This window comes from Dermacentor silvarum, chromosome 3 (assembly GCF_013339745.2).
Source record: "Dermacentor silvarum isolate Dsil-2018 chromosome 3, BIME_Dsil_1.4, whole genome shotgun sequence".
In the NCBI taxonomy this organism is placed as follows: Eukaryota; Metazoa; Arthropoda; class Arachnida; order Ixodida; family Ixodidae; genus Dermacentor; species Dermacentor silvarum.
In genome coordinates, this window is record NC_051156.1 from 11,027,463 (window position 1) to 11,047,348 (window position 19,886).

Consider the following 19,886-nt stretch of genomic DNA (forward strand, 5'->3'; position numbering starts at 1 on the left):
TCGTGGTTTTGGTACCTAAAACCCAGAATTCAATTATGCCTCAAACAAAGTTATAGGGAGCATGGACTGACGTTATCGAGGCCACAATATAGTTGTACGGCTAACACGGTCAAAAACTTCGTTTTATCCACATACGTTTACCTTTTTTTTATTGCGGTAACGACTTGCCCTTAAAGGACCCCTCACCAGGCCACATAGCAAATTTTGGTTATGCGCTGGAAGCTGTTACGTGCCCTCTAGGAAGCGTTCTAGCGCAATAATTTTCTTCATATTTGTTCAATAATAGCCGACGTAGAAATATTTCAGTGCGGCGAAGCCATGATTTCAGGAGGCGAGCTTCACGGCCAACACAGACACTCTGTCCATTTGCCCCGTTTAGCGTCCCCAAGCGAAATTTCTTCCCTGCTTTCTCCCATGGCGGAGCCGAAGAATCGCGTGACGCATACATCACGGACCCCGCCTCTTTTTTTTTTTTCTTTCTCGCTTTTTTACAGCACGACGCACTTCCGGTGACAGCCTCGAGCGCGAGCTGTTGCGTTTGTCTCGTTTCGCTCAGCGCACAATTTTGCGCACTGTGCACGAGGACACCTTACTAGCGGTATAAGTCAGTGCTGCACGAACACTGAGGCAGACGCAAGCGGATCACAGAGCATGATCGCGCACTGGAACACAGTAGAAAATTACATAGTTTCGATGTCTGCGCACGCGACTCCACGTGGGAACAAGCCGACGAAACGGAAGTACATCTCTCTTGCTACGGTGCGGAGTAAAAGAAAAACAAGCAGACATTCGGTTTGTGTGTTTTATTATGTCTCTAAACTTTAATTCTTCATTTGAAAGACCGGATTACACAAATAAGAGATGTCCCTTTGAATAAGTTTCGAAGTAACTTGTCACTATGACTGACGTCACAGCACAGAAACATGTACGTAGTCACACTTGCTGTATACGTCAACCCTCCGGCTTGGAGTGCGGCGCCCGTGAGGAGAAGGACAAATGGCGTTCGGTTTCATATTTAAGGTCTTTCCGCGGCGCGTAGGGATGTAATACTTAGCAGGCACGATCGTTAGCGCGCATTGCATGCACTGCGCTTGTCCGCTCAATATGGCCAGACCTGGTGAGGGGCCCTTTATGGCATAATTCTATGGATGTGTATATGTGTATTACACATGTGTGGTGTGAGGCCAGTGTTGCGTATGAATTGAAGCAGTGTTTTGTGGAATCTGTTATCATGTATCCAGCGGTCATAGCTATCCAGCAGCACAGTGGAAGCTGCGAAAAGAACAAAAAAGAGCCGCAACGCGAATACTCGTACAGGCAAGCCAAGAACGGTTTGCGCAGCACCGCTAATTCTTTTCAACAAATCTAGGGCTCCACTTCACTGTCCCAATCCTGGTGTGAGACTCTATAGACAAGTGCGGCTGATTGACAGGCATGGCAGACGGCCACGCGTCCCAGAAGGGCGTCGAGCAAGAAGCGACGGTCGAGACGAAGGGTCAGGGCGTGGCGCCTGCGCTGCTCGAGGACTCTGCTGGTCCCATGTGCCGCATCTGCTACGGCGAGGCGGACGAGGAGAACGGGCCCCTGCTGGAACCCTGCGCCTGCAAGGGTTCCATAGCGTTCACGCACAAGGTTTGCCTGGAGACCTGCTTGCGCGAGTGGGACACCGACAAGTGCAAGACCTGCGACACACGCATCAGGGTGCGCCGTAAGCGAGCGGTAAGGGCGCCATGATCAATTGTAGTGGCGAATAGCGGAAAACGTACTCGTCTTTTTACGAATCGACACCGTACGACATTTCCACAAAGCAAGGAAATTCAGGATATTAGCGAAAAGAAAGAAACATTGGAGAACTTTTGCAATAACCTTATAAAAAAAAAGGGATGCCGTATGCATGTCTCACACCTCTGATGACGCATATGACGAATTTTTGCGCCTATTTCTTGATGCATACTAGAAGTCATTTCCATAAATCATACACACACACAAAAAGCGCGCAAACCCTGGATAAATAAGGAATGCCTTAAGATGATTAAAAAGAAAGGTAAGCTTTTTAACGGGTTCCTCCAAACGCGTAACATTGATGACTGGGAGATATTTCGGACACATAGAAACAAAAGTAACGCCTTATTACGGATTACAAAGCGAAGCTATCTGTACAGTTACTTCGATATCGGGAGAAAACAGACATTGGGGTTAATGCGGAACAAAATTATTGAGCTACTAAATCGGGCATTTAAAAATGCAGAGGCTTGTGAAATAACGCTGAACAATCAACTTAAACAAGGAGCTGAATTATCTGAAGAATTTTATCATTACTTCGTAAATCTAGTCACTAGCTCTCATTCTCCGGAGCCAGCAAATGGGTTCTCGAGAAATTCTACGAGCATATACTATATGGATCCCACAACTGAGAGTGAAATAAATAACGTGTACAGATCTCTTAGGAACAGCTTAACATGCGATATTGACCACATTAAAATGAGGCTTTTAAAGTACGTTCTTGACTTCATATTGCCACAGCTCACGTATATTTATAATCTTGCTCTCTCGACAGGTGTTTTCCGAAGAAAATGCAAATGGCAAAGGTTATTACGATATTCAAAAGTGGAGAATGAAACAACTCATCAAATACATGCCAATATCCATGCAGCCCGTGTTCTCCAAAGGTTGAGCAAAGATAATGTAGAATAGAATAACTGGGTTTTCCAACAAGTACAATTTTATTAGCCCCAACCAATTCGCATTCAGCAAAGGCAGGTCTACAGAACTTGTGTCATGCAAAACGAACTCATTCTCAAAGCCTTCGATGAAAAACGCCTGATAGTTGGTATATACATCGACTTCTCGAAGGCGTTCCACCATCTAAACCACTTAACACTTACTAAAAAACTTGAATTATACGGAATTATAGCCACACCGCTCGCGCTTATAACATCTTACCTGCAACGTAGAAAGCAATGTCTTTGCATTCAGGGAAATTTATCTCCGTACAAAGCAATTACCTCAGGTGTCCCCCAAGGGAGCATACTTGGACCGCGTCTATTTAATTTCTATATAGATGATATTAGACAAGATAACCACCGCGCAGAGTACATAACTTATGCTGGTGATACAACCATTTTTTTCGCAGTCATTGTTATGAAACTCTTCAAAGTAGTATTAATGAAGCTCTCCGCGATTTACACAAGTGGAGCGTAGTGAATTCTCTTGAAGTTAACAAAACTAAAACAAAATCTGTTATCTTCACACCTCGACAGTCTTATCTTAGGGAATTCACGTACAGAAATTGTTGACTCAATAAAGTCACTTTGTGTACTTTTTCAAATTCATCTCTCTTGGGACATCCATGTTAACCATGTTGCTACGCAGATAGCAAAGGCAGTAGGAATTCTGCCGAAATTCAAGTTACACTTACCAGCAGCTGTCAATATTCATATTTGTTACGCACTATTTTTTCCATTTAAATTATTGCTGTCTAGTCTGGGGCACAACCACGTTCACGAACCTGAACCAGCTGCTTATTTTACAAAAGAAAGCACTTCGTCACATTGCAAGCGTTGATAAAACTGCGCACACAAAGTCTATATTTATAAAATACAATGTTGTATCTGTGCATAACTTGTACCCTCAAAATTTGGCCAGAAAGTGTAAATACGATTCAGGCGGACTTCTACGTACATTTTCAAAGTTGACGCCACTCACAAGGTCTTATAATTGACGCAGTGATGATATCTGGAAAATACCCTTTACACCCCTTATGTTAACAAAACAAAGTCTTCATCACACGCTTCCAAAGCTGTTAAACGAACTTCATCAATCCGGAAACAATTTAGAAACAACTGGGAACTGTAGAATTGAGGCATTTCTTGTTGCGAAGGATTGAAGAATTTCTTTTGTGTGAAAGCTACACATTCTGTAAAATTTTATTCCAGTTTTAGAAATTTTTTCATTGCTAAAATTGCATAAAGGAAAGGTGAATTTATTTTCAGGAATGCGTTAGTGGCTTATCATTATACAACGTGTACAAACATTTTCTATTTCCAAGATCTCACTGTATGCCATGTAAACAGGGGCTTGAAGTTTCTAAATTGAATCGATCGACTTTTTTTGGAGCCCTCGTCTTCCACAAAAGAACAGACTTGTGGATCGAATAAAGTTTTCGGGTTGATTGAAGAAATGTGTACGGAAACCTTACAATAAATGGGACGTAACAGTAAAGTGAACTGCACGACTCCTGTACAGTGCGGCTGCATTCCAATGGTATAGTTTGAATTTTTCCTCCAGCAGCTCGTAAGGATTAAAGAAGGGTCTTGTAAGCTGTCAGGGTTGCGATGTGGCCTTCTTGGTTCATCGAGTCTAGTCGAGCTTTAGCGCAAAAAAAGGACGCAAAGAGATGCACATACAACACGCACTGTGCTGGTGTCCACAACGAACTTTATTTTCAGAACCAAGCCGAAATTAAACATCTTTTGCCGCACACATTGCAAACCACGTGCACCTGCTTAAAAAGAACTTTACAATTACAGTCGATTCACGTAATTCGACCTTGGCTAACTCCACCTTTCAAATAATTCGACCGCGTTGCATAGTCAATGCTAGGAGCTATACGTTGCTCTTGTAGCAAAACTCGTTTATTAAGGCGAAAACCTTATATCACTTATAAGTCAGTCGACCCTGAACGAAAATGCATGGACACGAAAGGTACAAAAAGGCTAAGAACCCACGACCTTTGGTCTGAGTCACACCCTCGACCTTTGGTGGGAGTCGGAACCACCACCTTGGATGGTAATTAAGGCGAACTTAATTAAGGCCCAGATAATTAAGATAGTATTCAGACCTTCGAACCCACGACGTTTGGTGTGAATGAAGGCGAAGTTAATTAAGGCACAGTTCATTCACACAGACAAAGAACTTTATTAAATAGGTCCTGAGAAGCCCTGCTCTAGGGCAGAGCTGCGGGCCGCTCCCACGTGGGGACGGGTAGGCCGAGCCTAACAGCGGCATCGTGGGCTTTCTGGACAGCCCAAGTTTGTCGTCACAGTTCTGAGCTCTGGATGGCAGAGCTCCATTCTTCTTCCGTGATGCGATTGGGCCCCTGTAACGAGGGGCATCGCCAGAGCATGTGTTGTAGATTGCTAACAGTCGCACAGTCGGGGCAAGTAGAGCTAAAAGCCTCTGGAGTGATCGAATGAAAAGGGCCAGGTTGGGATAGGACTTAGTCTGAAGCATGCGTAAAGTGGACGACAGAGGTCTAGCCAGTTTTCTATGAGGTGGAGGATAAGTCCTCCTACCCAGGTTATAGTGCTTAGTGATTTCGTTGAATGTAATGAGAGTGTCCCGAAACTCGAGAACCCGGGCCTCTGAGCTCGCCCCTGCTCCCGCGCGGTGGGTTAGTGCGCGCGCTTGGGAGTGGGCGATGTCATTGAGATTGGGCAAGGAGTCAAGCTGGGGGCCGGGGTGCGCCGGCAACCACGTGATGGTGTGCGTAGAGATGATCTTGCTATTGAGAATCTTGTGAGCCTCCTCAGCAATGGACCCTGAAGCGAAAGCCCTGATTGCCGATCTCGAATCAGTGAAGATTTGTGTTTTGCTGCTGTCTAGAGTGCCATAGCAATTGCGACCTGCTCCGCTCTTGATGGAGTTGAGCACTTCAGGGAAGCTGCATTCACTATCTGTCCGTTGTGATTAACGATGGCAGTGTCGAAGTTAGACGATTGTCAATATTGGGCTGCATCGACAAAACATGCTGAGTGGGGATCGTCTTTGGTACTCTTGAGGAGAGCGAGGGCTCTTGCCCTGCGTCTGCCTACGTTGTGTTGAGGATGAACATTACGGGGAAACTGTGCGACTCGTATATTATTCCTTTGATCTTCTGAGATTTGATATTTCCGTTCTGCCATTAGTATAAGGTTGATCCCAAGAATCGCCAGGATCTTCTTTCTATCCGGGGTGCAGGATAGACGGGCCAGTTGGGCCGACTCCTGGACCTCAATTATCTCGTCAAAAGTGTTATGCACTCCTAGTTGCATAAGGAGGTCCGTGCTCGCCCGTAACGGAATGCCTAGTACTCTTTTGATACTCTTTCTGATGAGCGTGTAAAGTTTTTTCTTTTTGGAGTTATACCAATTGTGCATGGCTGCCACATAAACTATGTGACTCATGAGGAAGGCGTGGAATAATCTGAGGCGTGAATATCTTAGTTCATTCAGATAGATTTATTTAAGACACTCGAACCCAAGACCTTGGGTGGGAGTCGAACTCTCGAGCTTTGGAATTAAGAGGGATGACTAAGCGAAGTAAGCGAATTCAGAGGATAAGTACGCGAATTAGGCGAGATGACTAAGCAAAGTAAACTAAGCGAATTAAGGAAGAAGTGTACGTCATGTGTACGTCTTTAATGCATCGGCACTTGGGCTTTCGCCTTCAAGTCGTCTTAACATAAGATAACATAACAGATAAAATAACGTAAGAGACCGTCGGAATTTTTCTAACGGCGAAAGTATGCCGCTTCGGTCAATCTGGCCCTTACCGACTTCCACCTGCATGTGTGCAGTGTTTCATAAAAACTTGAACCGACAAGAAATTAAGTTGATGGCGCTAGTGCTTCAATCGGTGGGGAGACCACCGTCAATACTTTCCACCTTCAATAGGTGCAAAGTAATTTTAATTTTTTAAATGCATAAGCCTACCCAACAAAGAATCATGTCCGTCCGTCACGTAAGACGTAAGACGGGCGTATGAGTTATTACTCATACCCCCGTTAGCAAGCAAAACGTGCAGTGGCTCATACTCCAGTAAGGTTGAGGTTACATGCGCTCAGCATTGCATAAATTAAAGCGAACAGTGCATAAATTCTTGAAATCACCCATACAACACACGGAACAGCATACGTTTCAATAAAGAACAAGCTCAAAACAAGTATCCCAACCATCAATAAAGCATTGCATACCCCCCTCGGCAGTTGTAGTGGTGGTTTTGCAAGAGCTTCGCTGGGCATTAACTGTCGCAGGTCGGTGACGACCGATAAGGGTTGATAATAATCGGATGTAGTCCGATAAAGTTAATAACAAGCGGTAAAGCTCAATAAGTCTTTATGCTGGTCGGATCAAGTTTGACAAGATTGATAATGACAGCGCGCTGCGTGAAGATGAGCAAGTGGCACACTGCTTACACGTGCTTAGGCAACTCTAGTGGAGTTTCTCTGTGAATTATTTATATTTTAGTGGTCACCGCTCCTATCCGGCCGTGAGGCCATTTACTCCTGCTTGTTTCCTGTCTCGTCGCACCCACATACTCAGCTGTCAACGTCTTCCCTTCAGAATGGGGTCGCGTGGCAATTACATAGGGCTATCCATTGAGGTTAGACGTGTACGTAACTAATTACACGTAATTGATTACTTGTAATCCATAACATGTTTCGTAATATTGTACCATGATTTTCCATGCTCACGTTGGTTTCGACGGGAATTCAGGGCGCAGGCTCCTTTCCCAAGCGTATCACCCCTGAAGGAAGCCGTACGCCAGGCCGGGGCACGCTTGTAACCATTTGAACCAGTGAGTGCCCGGCGGCGGTGGAAATCGAACCCACAACCTCCCGGAGCCGAGGCGGGCGCTCTACACACGGACAATTTTTTTCAGCTATTCATGAGCCCAACTATTCAGTCCCCGCAACACTGAAGCGCTGCGTTTTACAGAGGGCCCAGATGCTTCGTAACGACGATATTGTGTGCAGGATGTCCATACGTTAGAACACCGCCCTACACCCCAGCCCACACATCCCACCAGTTGTGTCGCTGCTGATTTCTTTATTACAAAAACGAGATGACCAACGAAATTTTCGAAGAACAATCGTTTGTAAAGGTAAGCAATGTGTGAATGGCTGCACAGGACTCTGGGAAAGTGGCAAGCCTGCGAGTTCTGTCTACTGCATCTGTGTAAGGTTATTAAGAGTTCGGAGGAAAGTAACGCGGAAGTAATCGATTACTTTTGAGTAACCCCTCAGTTACTTTCATAGTGCAGTAATTGGTAACTGTAATCAATGACATTTTTGAATTAAGTAATTGTAATTGCAATCGGTTACTTTTTTCCTGTACCGTCTATAAATCTGATTGAGGTCAAGAAAAAGATTCCTCAGGATTTCGAAAAAGGTGGTCTCAGGAGAAAACTGATATGCGAGAATGTGATAATAGCAACGCCGAAGCCTACAGCCAGGATTAGATTCACAGGAAAAGGGAGCGTATGCGTACACCATTTGGTCGACGAAGCACGAATACCACACACACACACACACACACACACACACACACACACACACACACACACACACACACACACACACACACACACACACACACACACACACACACGCACACGCACGCACACGCGCACGCGCACGCACACGCACACGCACACGCACACGCACGCACGCACACGCACACACACACGCACACACACACGCACGCACACGCACACACACACGCACGCACACACGCGCACACACACACACGCATCAAGACATGTCATTCGGGTGCTCTGGCGCCGTTTGCCATCCATGTCAAAGCAAGTTGCTTAACAACACGTTTGTACCAGACATTTACACTTTTCTTAGTTCACCCATGATTGTGAAAGCACGCGGAGTGGTCTACCCACCAAAAAAGACCTGAAATGTGATAGCGCTTTGACTGATAATGCTTTGGCTCTACGGAAGCCTTGGTCACAATAAAATCAGTGACAGAGACACAGCATAATTTTTTAAGCACGTTTTTGCATATGACGCAAGCAGCGAGTATACATCGTCGGAAGTGTCTTGTCATCACCCCTTAGATAGAACGTGTGTTAGTGGCACTCGGACGTCACTGAGGTCTTGCATTGTTGTATCTAAGATGGGACGCACGTGCGTGTTTGTGGCTCTCTGATGTCACCGATTACTTGCTCTGTATAGCTATCTAAGACACCCACGTAAGTGCCTTGGGGTTCTTTTCCGCTGTATTGCACATAGCAATAAACAGGTATTCCGTCAAGTTGGCTACTGCGTACTTAAAGCTACAAGAGGAAGTATCCCATCATTTCTATTCAGGTTGTGCGCCATGGTCTCAATATCCAGGTATTCTAGATGCAGGTGATACGTGAGCTTCTTTTCGATGCCTAAACCACGTGTCCAGTCAATAATGTGTCCTCTAGACTCAGCATGTTGAGCAAGGGTACTCGAGGCTACGAGCTGTTTTCGGACCTCGTGCTCGTGCTGTTTCACTGGTATCTTTTAATTAGTTGTCTCACCGATATACTCGGAATCACCGAAAGATATGACGTAAACTACACCGGAGAAATTATTACGTGGCAGCCACTTTTTTACGTTGACTAAAACGTTGCTTAGTTTGCGTTCTAGCACATGCGCAATTTTGAAGTATTATCAGCGCATGATTCGAGCGATGGTCTCACTTGTGCTTGGAAATATAGAAGGGCAGCTCGCTCCCTAAGAGGCGATGTAGAACGATGTCTTGCTGGGTGCGGAAGTTTCTTCTGCACTGAGGACAGAAAAGGTGAAGGGCAGCCACAGGTTTTCAAATCTTCACAAAGGTTTGCAACATCACGCGCGCAGTCTTCCTATCTTGTGAAAACAGTTTTTGCTCACTGAACCGTGTAGCAGCAACATACATTTTGTGTGATTGCGGCAGCACCGAGTTAAAATGCAAGTAGTGGCCTGTATGTCTAGACTTTGTGTAGACGTGGAATGACAGGCCATTGTTAGCGTGCTTGACAATAACGTCAAGAAATGGTAGACAACTGTTTGCTTCATGCACGACGTTGAATGTATTGCCTTTTCCACACTATTCAGATGAGTAGTGAACGCAGAGACAGCATCGTGGTGAATTATGCAGAAGCAGTGATCTATATATCTTGGAAAGACCTTTCGAGAAGGTGTAAAATATGCGAGAGCCCGATGTTCTACGCCCTGCATGGCAAGACTGGCAGCAGAAACAAATATATATGCAGCTTTGCCACAGATTTGCAAGTAAAAATTATGTTGGAAGATAAATTGAGTATTCGACAAACATAACCTTAGGAGTCGGGACTGGTCCGCAACGTCAATTTGAGACCTGTCGGGCAGCGATCCGTCAGTGATGGGGGCGGCCGTGCAAACCCTTATGGCCAGCTCTACTGAAACGTTTCTGAATAACGATTTAACATCGATTGAGACCATAGCGCCATCAACAGCAGGGAAAATGTTTCGTGGCTTTTCAATAAATTTATTTATTGCAATAGCCCGCATAGGAACCTCTTGGTTGTGTATTTTTGGTAGCTTTCAGTTCTATTTTGGTCGTTGCATCACTCCGTGTTTATTCAATATGTGATTTTCCTGCCAGACGCGTTTCCGTGAAACCTTAGATTTTTGACCGATGCCACTTTGAAAGGCAAGGCCTGTAGCCAGTTGCGAAACTCCATTGTTGCAGAATTTTTTGTTCGAGCCGGTCGTTTTAAAGGTATTCATTCTAAGGTAGGTAGTGCTACAAATGCTGTTGGAAGCCTGAGCTGCCGGCCTGAAGACAAAAATATTCCGGAGCAATTATTTTCAACAGAATAATAAATGTGTCTGCCGCAACAAAAGTCCGGAAACGACTCCGCACATCGTAATGAAATTTTATGGCATATGGCCAACAAGAAACGTTGGCGTCCCATAGCATGCACTAGGATTCAAAGTGGTTGGAAGCATTCACTGGTCAGTAGTCGATAGAAGCAAGAGACACCTATAGCAAACTCTTATAGCAGGAAAGAGATTGATAGGACCGGATCAGCTACAGGCATAAGTACAAGGTTGACAAATGGTTTACGGAGGAGAGAAATAGATTAAGGGTATCTAGTGCAAAATGCTAGACTGATAAGCCTGTATAAATTACCTATTAGCTCAAGCAGGCAAGGTGACCATTTGTGACAGTCACGTTTCAAAGGAGATGCCAAATACAATTATAATCATCATTGTTTCCTTCATTCCAGGCACCTTGCGGCGGGTAGTAAAGTTTCTGTCGCACCACGTTACGGGTGTCTTCACTGAAAAAAAAAAGTCGCAGTTTCGCCCGGAAGGCAAAGCATCGATTGCGATAGCAAATTAGTAGAAACTAGGATAGTAGTTTAACGGACCGTATAAAGTTGTAAACATTCGCTTACTAACTAAATAGACAAGCACGGTGTCACGCTCGCACAGGTAAACATGAACACATCTCGCTCGATGACCGCGGAAACTTGCTGTGAAAGCACCGGAGTGAGATAGCGCGCCAGAAGCAGCCCGCAAATCGACCTTCGCGCTGTCTCTCGTCCTGCTTCAACGCTAACTAAACGCTGAAAGCACAGCGCATATGAAGCTACCGGCACTCGGCGCATGCACTTTGTTCCGATCGCATATCGCTTTAAAGATAAGGCCCTCGCGGGCGCACTTCGCCCACATTCGCAGATCGCTTTCAAGATACGGTGCCCTCGCGGCCGTGCTGTGAGCCGCAGCCGACGCAGCAGAACGCACCCACCCACCCTCTCTCTCGCCGTCGCCTCGCCCCCGTGCCTTGCGTGCGAAAGAAGGACGCGCGCTTCCGGCCGGCCTTCCTCCTTCGCGTGCACTACATTGAGCCGCACCCTCGTACGCTTTCAGTCGCGCATTTTATCGCCATTGGACTTTATTGACCCTTTTCGCGGAGCAGTTTGCTCTAGAGGAACGAGATGGCGCTATCGGCGGCGCGCCATACGTTGCCTCAGCGAATGCACCCGAATACGAAACCACTACTGCTTCTGCCCTGCTACTATGCGATCAGCTGTCGGAAATGCAAGTGGGTGTTCGCTCATGCACTGTGCCCAATTCATGCTGCAAAATGTGCAACGATAAAGGGAAGACGTGTGCGGTAGTTAGCTGCAAAAATAGTGATTCGCATATTAATGAATGGAATCAACCTGTGTCGCCGCTGCCACATAAGGACTGCCTGTGTTGTTGGTCCTTCGCGATGCACGGCTTTCCTTGGGGATAAAAAAAGGATAATTCATCCGCCAGCGCTGTATAGCCAACCTCCAAAGAAAGGACTTCAACTCCGCAACGTCAGCACTTAAAAGAGTTAGTACCGCTCGTTACAAAAGGAAGTAACGCCACTTACTGGCATAGTAAGTTTCTCGCACGTTATTTACACACATCTACCCCTTATCGCACGCAAACTTACACGCACCCTATCGCCAACGTATCAATAATAAGTGAATGTGCGCACACTTGAATCAATGTGCTGAAGCGTGAGTGACGGCGACTACACCAAGACATGAATGTTGGAAGCTGAACGTTTCGTGACGGTCCACAGAGTAAGCGATGGACTAGCGATAATACGTCTTTGCTTCAAGCTACCACAAAGTACAGAACATTTACATTCCAAGATTTGTGCGCAGCAAGAACAAATCTATCGCAGCAGAGCACACCCGCGAGCGATTGGGCTGAAAATAAACAATCAGATGGCCGCACCGAGGAACTTTACTGAGTCAGAAACATGACAAGCCACTGCTTCAAAATGTTTGCCAAATAAAGAACGAAGAGCACACAGATCCCGATTTAATTCATAAGCGGAAAGTTTGGGCAGCTTGGAATACATTTCTGGCCCCGCTTTTAATACAAGCACTGTATATGCTGCTCGCGCCGTTTGGACAAGTCGTAATGAACTTTGAAAGCACTTACATGTCCACTAAAGCTGTGGTCAAAGCTTCATGTCGTGCGCAAAGCCACCGTCTAAGATATGCGTCGAAACAGAGGTTTGCTGCGCTGCACCGGCATCGCGCGCTTGCATTGTAAACGCGGAGGCAACGGCGGCAGCTGAGGCAAGCAATGGACGCGTCACCACGTGATCAAACATGGCAGCGCCCACGGGAGCGCCGGGAAAAGGGTCAATACGGAACCTGACGGCGACGACGGCGACGCCGACGGCAGAAATGCGCTTGGAGTGTCCATATAATTGCTATCGCAGCAAAAGAAAAAAAAATACGCCTGCTATGGCGCGATTAAACCAGTTACCTCCAGCACGTTAGCCCGATGTGCTATACACAGTGCTCATTTCAACTGTGTTCATTTCACACAAAGCTTAATCGATGACTTCTACTCAGGAATGGGCCTGAACATGGACATGCTTGGCATTGCGGCATTTCGTGGCGTATGACGGCAATAGGGGATATGCGAAATTCCGTAAGCAGGCTTTTCCGCTTGTCTAACTTCCTACCAATGTGACAGTGTTCTCGTTGGTAGCGCAGTTAAAGGTGAGACACGCATTATGAAAGTTTGGATGGTGCGGAGACACAAGGCGGCAGGAATGATATCACCGGGCAGCACGTTGACAACTTATTTACGATTCTAGCCTGAGGTCCGCCATCTGCGTTGGTCGGACGAGGTATGTGGAGGAGCGCACTCTAACAATTTCGCATACCCCCGATTCCTTGTCATTCGAGAGTTCCGCTTCTGTGACTGCGTGCGTTATTATTTCGCTCCTGGTCTAGTTACGTGCCAAGCTAGCCGGGGTGCGCAGTAGTAATCGCGCCACTTTCTGCTGCAGCCGTTGTGGCACTTCGTCAGAGACGCCCGCGACTGGAAAGACGTGTGCCAGATAGCGACCAATGCCGCGATGGGCACGGGTGACGTCATTGTCATGGTACTCGCCTGGATGTACGCCAGCAGGATCCTGGGCAGGCAGGGCTGGATCATCTACCTACTCATCATCGTCATGCTCTTCTCCCTCACCATCTTCTGGACCATAGTGGAGGCCGCGCGCCTGATGTATGTAGATGCACGTTGAGCATTGTTTTCGCACAATATGACATCCCTTACCAGTGGAGTGTAGATAAACAGTAGGGGTGTGCGAATATTGATTTTTGGGACCGAATCAAATACAAGTCGAATAGCGCCAGAATCGAATCGAATATCCAATACTTTTCGAATAGCTTTCGAATAATGAATAGCCGCTATCGCAATTAATATAAGGTGATCACATCCCGGTATTCTTTAAGTTAGCAGGTTTCTGTCATTTCATAGTAAGTTATGAAGCGTTGTTTATTAAAAGCACTAATGAATCATTATAGGAGCAAACAAGTAGTTCCTTCGCATGCACAGGACTCTTCAGAGAGTGCGAATGATCGCTGTACAGCGTGCAAAATACGGCTACCTAAGTGGCGTGGAGCAGAGGTAGAATACTCGGCCTCAAACCTGAAGGTCGTAAGTTCGAATCCTACTCCAGTCCACCACATTTTCAAACATGAAGTGGTGCCTCACACCAGCAAGAAAAAAAATATACTACCTACAGCTAGTGGGGCTATACTAGTTCAGGTGCAACCAAACTAGGAAGATCCACTAAGCTTCATCAATGTCACTCCCTCACCAGAACAGGAATTGGCCTCCCTGGTGCAGTACTCGCCCACTACCTCCCTTATGACTCCGACAATTAACCCATGGCCCTCAGTTCCCAGTGGCTGCGGAGCACCTGACCAAGGCGGTGGTCAGACCTGCTACGCGGCAGAGGGTGCTAAGAATCTCTGGGTACAGGCCACCAATGAAAACTGAACCTGGCAACGTTCAACACGCGCACCCTCTCCAGTGAGGCTAGCTTAGCAGGACTATTTGAAGAAATATCAGGCATTGCCTGGGATATTATTGTCCTTAGTGAGGTTAGAAGAACTGGTGAGGCTTACACAGTGCTGACTAACGGCCACGTCCTCTGCTACAGAGGTCTTCCAGATAAGAGAGAATCCGGAGTAGGACTTCTAGTCCATAACAACATAGCGGGCAACATTGATGAATTCTACAGCATTAACGAGAGGGTAGCAGTCGTCGTAATACACCTGAATAGGAGGTACAAAATGAAGGTAGTACAAGCCTACGCCCCAACCTCTAGTCACGATGATGAAGAAATAGAACAGTTTTATGAAGATGTTGAATAAGCAATGAGAAAGGTGCAAACTCAGTATACTGTAATCATGGGCGACCTCAATGCAAAAGTGGGGAAAAAGCAGGTTGGCGAGCAAGCAATTGGCAACTACGGCATCGATTCTAGGAATGCAAGAGGAGAGATGTTAGTAGAATTCGCGGAAAGGAATAGGCTCCAAATAATGAATACCTTCTTCAGGAAGCGCAGCAACAGGAAGTGGACCTGAAAAAGCCCTAATGGAGAAACAAGGAATGAAATAGATTTCATACTCTCTGCCGATTCAAGCATATTGCAGGATGTAGAAGTGTTAGGCAAGGTAAAGTGCAGTGACCATAGGTTAGTGAGGTCTAGATTTCTCTCAATTTGCAGAAAGAAAGAGTGAAATTAGTCAAGAGGAAACAGGCCAACCTAGAAGCAGTAAGGGTAAAAGCAGACCAATTCAGGCTGGTGCTAGCTAACAAATATGCAGCTTTAGAACACGAAGATGAGGACAACAAAGAGGTAATGAATGAAACCGTAACTAGGCTGATCTCAGAAGCAGCAAATGAAGTGGTAAGTAAGGCACCAAGGCAACCAGTAGGTAAGCTCTCCCAAGAAACAAAGGACCTAATAAAGAAACGACAAAACATAAAAATGTCCAACTCAAGAGATCAGATAGAATTCGCTGAACTGTCAAAACTGATCAACAAGAAGAAAGTAAGGGATATTCGAAATTATAATGTGGGAACGATTGAGGAAGCCGTAAAATATGGACGCAGCATTAAATCAGTAAGAAGAAAGCTTGGCATAGGACAAGACAAGATGTATGCACTGAAAGATAAGCATGGTAATATCATCAGCAATTTCGATGACATAGTAAAAGCAGCGGAAGAATTCTACACTGACCTGTACAGTGCCCAAGACAGCCAAGCTACTCTCATTCGAAATAATGATGAACCGGATACAGAGGCTCCTTCTATAACTAGCGATGAAGTTAGAAGGGCCTTGAAAGACATGACCAGGGGAAAAGCTGCTGGAGAAGATGGAATAACAGTAGATTTAATCAAAGATGGAGGAGATATCATGCTTGAAAAGCTTGCGGCCCTTTATACGCAACGCCTCACAACTTCAAGTGTACCAGAGAGCTAGAAGAACGCCAACATTATACTTATCCATAAGAAGGGAGACGTTAAAGAATTGAAGAATTACAGACCCATTAGCTTGCTTTCAGTATTGTATAAAATATTCGCCAAGATAATTTTCAATAGAATCAGGGCAACACTTGACTTCAGCCAACCAAGAGAACAGGCTGGCTTCAGGAAGGGATATTCTACGATAGATCATATCCATGTCATCAATCAGGTAATCGAGAAATCTGTGGAGTACAATCAACCTCTGTATATGGCCTTCATAGATTATCAAAAGGCATTCGAATTATTAGAGGTACCAACAGTCATAGAGGCATTGCGTAATCAAGGAGTACAGGAGGCATACGTGAATATCTTAGCAAACATCTACAAGGATTCCACAGCTACCTTGGTTCTCGACAAGGAAAGTAGAAAGTTACCTATCAAGAAAGGAGTCAGGCAAGGAGACACAATCTCTCCAATGCTATTCACTGCATGCTTAGAAGATGTGTTCAAGCTCTTAGACTGGGAAGGCGTAGGATTGAGGATCAACGGCGAATATCTCAGCAACGTTCGGTTTGCAGATGACATTGTCCTATTCAGCAACAATGCAGACGAATTACAGCAAATGATTGAGGGCCTTAATCGAGAAAGTGTATGAATTGGGTTGAAGATGAATATGCAGAAGACAAAGGTAATGTTCAATAGCCTGGCAAGGGAACAAAAATTCAGGATCGCCAGTCAGCCTCTAGAGTCTGTAAAGGAGTACGTTTATGTAGGTCAATTACTCACAGGGGACCCTGATCACGAAAAAGAAATTTACAGAAGAATAAAATTGGGTTGGAGTGCATACGGCAGGCATTACCAAATCCTGACTAGGAGCTTACCACTGTCGTTGAAAAGAAAAGTTTACAATCATTGCATTCTACCAGTGCTAACATATGGGGCAGAAACTTGGAGGTTAACAAAGAAGCTCGAGAACAAGTTAAGGACCACGCAAAGAGCGATGGAACGAAAAATGTTAGCACTAACATTAAGAGACAGGAAGAGAGCGGTGTGGATCAGAGAACAAACGGGGATAGCCGATATTCTAGTTGACATTAAGCGGAAGAAATGGAGCTGGGCAGGCCATGTAATGCGTAGGATGGATAACCGTTGGACCATTAGGGTTACAGAATGGATACCAAGAGAAGGGAAGCGCAGTCGAGGTCGGCAGAAAACCAGATGGGATGATGAAGTTAGGAAATTTGCTGGCGCAAGTTGGAATACGCTAGCGCAAGACAGGGGTAATTGGAGATCGCAGGGAGAGGCCTTCGTCCTGCAGTGGACATAAATATAGGCTGATGATGATGATGATGAAGTGGCGTAGCCTGCTCCAGTACGCAAGTTCTCATGTTTTATGTCTACACAACACCCTCGCAGGTGAAAATTTGCCGTACTTTTGCTGCAATATCATGTGTATTTTGGGGAAGTTGACGTTTTGAAATATTCGAAATGTATTTAAAAAATATCCTCATTTACGAATAGTGACTGTTCGATTCGAATACGGAATCCAATTCCTAGGACACTATTCAATTCGTTATTCGAAAGTACCGAATGTTCGCACACCCCTAATAAACAGCAATTCTTGCCCTGCTTCAAGCAACCCTGTATTCTAAGCCTTGCAGCTTTTCTCTACGTTTAATTTTCTGTCATCTCGGACTGGTTTTTTTTTCTCTTGATAGCCATGCTGGTTTTTTAAATGGATTACCATCTGGGGGGGGGGGGGGGGGGGCGTCTCCTATGCGCTTCAGGACCAGCGCGACTCATTGGTATCTCTTACCTTCAACTTTTATATTTCTTACTTGCCTTTGATATATATATTTTTTGATGTGGTTTGATATGTTTTCATTATGCCACACTCTTTATCCGGTGTTGCACGTGATGTTTTTATCTATGAAGTAAAATTTAGCCTACGGGCTTCAAACGAAACCTCGCGAAAAGCTTCGCAGCGCCGCTGTTCGCTCCATTCGCTCAATGCTTGCATTTGAAACAGGCTTTACGCTGTTACATCCAACACTTTGTTGCAACGACTGTGCGCCTTCAGGTTTGACCCTCGAAACCCGGAAAGGCGGGGATGCGTTCTTAGTAACCGCTTTGTATGCCGACGAAAAATACCACTGTGCTCCGCCGAAAAACCACGAAAATGTTCTCTGCCGCGTCGTCGTCGAGGGAGTTTTGAACTGCTGATTCAGACTCCTTACGAGCAGCGTCATGCGTTGCCAGATTTTTGCCTAACTTTTCTGAACTATAACTTTTCTGAGCTAAACAAAGTGGTTTGTTATATCTATTTGAAGAAAATTTTCTCCTTATTAAACCAAGATTTCAAATACAAGGATTTCTACAAGTTCGATAGAAACTATGATGACTTCGTTATATTTATTACACCAATATAACCAGTTTTGTTTAAGGAGGTTTGACTATATCTACTTCAGGACAAAGTTGCAACCACTTCCCAGCGATCTCCAGTTATCGCAGCCTTACGTCAGCCTAGCCGAAATTATCCATGCAAATTTTACAGTAACATAACGTGACGTAATCATCTGCCATCTTCAACTGCGCTTCCCCTCTCTTGACAACCATTCTGTTACTCCAAAAGATTACCGGGTACCGGCCGTACGGACTACATGAGCTGCTAAACAAAATTTTTTCCTTTAATCCCAACTGGAAGATGATCTATGATCGATTACTTTCTCATCTCATTCTAACTCAATGAGATCGAAGAGAGAATTGGTGTCAAAAGAAGGAAAGTGCAGTTGATGACGGTAGAGAAGTTAATGCTGTGATGACATTAGGAGATTTGCAAGCATAAGATGGTGCAAGCTTGCGCAAGAAATTGGTAATTGGAGATCAGTGGGAGAGGCCTTCGCCTTGCAGTGGACATAAACAACAGAATGATGATGGTTCTCTGATTCATGCCACCATATTCCTGTCTCTGAGCCCACGAGTTTAGCACGGAATCGAAATATAGATTGTTTGAGAAGGTAACCTTTTGAGTAGCTTCGCAGCAATAGCACCTGTTCGGTAGGTGACGCATACTTTTTACTATTGTGTTCTCTACCGATCAGTTCGGGCATATTCTATATGCGGGATGGCACATGGGAGTTTCACTTGTAAATACCGGCTGGTGCAGTTTCGGCTTGTACAGTCCTGATGTTTGTTACATTGTACAGTCATGTGGGATTAACGTTGTAAAAGGAATCAAAGCTTTCCCGTTTTCCCACCAAATGGTGCTCTGTCCTGGACAGTTGCGCGGACACAGCTTGCAAACGTGTACTCACTCTTTCTCTCTCTCTTTTTCGTTCAGCATCTTCTACGAGCAGTACAGTGCCTGGAGGAGGACGACCACCAAAGTGGAACTGATTTTGGACCCCGTCGACACGAGCATCGCACACACAGAGCCCGTAAGCACCGGAGCGGGGCACCAGGCCAACGAATTCGATGGCGTCGCGATGAATGCCACACTCTGAGACAAATAGGGTCCAGCGCCTTTTTTTAACACGATTAGCAATATATGGGAACATTACCCGCTTTGCGGTGCGTCTGTTTGTTTCTAACATTGCACCAGTGACCCAAGCTATCTACTAACTTTGGCCGCTAGGCGGATGCTGGCTGATGTCGTGCCGACCGAGCAGACGACACGGGCCTCCGTGAGTATGTGCCCGAATGGACAATTTGCTGCTGCCTGACCTAGTAGACAAGTTGGGTCACTTGTTACTTGCCCGAATAGACAACTTCGGCACTACATATAAAATGTTGGTGTGCGTCCCTTCTTGGTTAACTCCCCCATAATGTATGCGACAAGGTGACACAA

At 45.5% G+C, this 19,886-nt stretch overlaps 1 protein-coding gene across 1 annotated transcript; it reads left to right on the forward strand.

The window, feature by feature from the left end:
* Positions 1 to 1,434: 1,434 nt before the first annotated feature.
* LOC125944180 (E3 ubiquitin-protein ligase MARCHF2-like) lies at positions 1,435 to 19,542 on the forward strand. Its single transcript, XM_049664491.1, has 3 exons — positions 1,435 to 1,701; positions 13,563 to 13,783; positions 19,380 to 19,542. Exons 1-3 carry the CDS (start codon positions 1,435 to 1,437, stop codon positions 19,540 to 19,542), a joined length of 651 nt encoding a protein of 216 aa, XP_049520448.1.
* Positions 19,543 to 19,886: the final 344 nt, after the last annotated feature.

What these genes read in the sequence shown, in the direction of transcription:
- LOC125944180 (XM_049664491.1), top strand. Translation starts at nt 1,435, where the DNA reads ATGGCAGACGGCCACGCGTCCCAGAAGGGCGTCGAGCAAGAAGCGACG. An exon ending in CCTGCGACACACGCATCAGG is followed by an intron (nt 1,702 to 13,562) that starts GTGCGCCGTAAG and finishes TTTCTGCTGCAG; the next exon opens with CCGTTGTGGCACTTCGTCAG. An exon ending in GTGGAGGCCGCGCGCCTGAT is followed by an intron (nt 13,784 to 19,379) that starts GTATGTAGATGC and finishes TTTTTCGTTCAG; the next exon opens with CATCTTCTACGAGCAGTACA.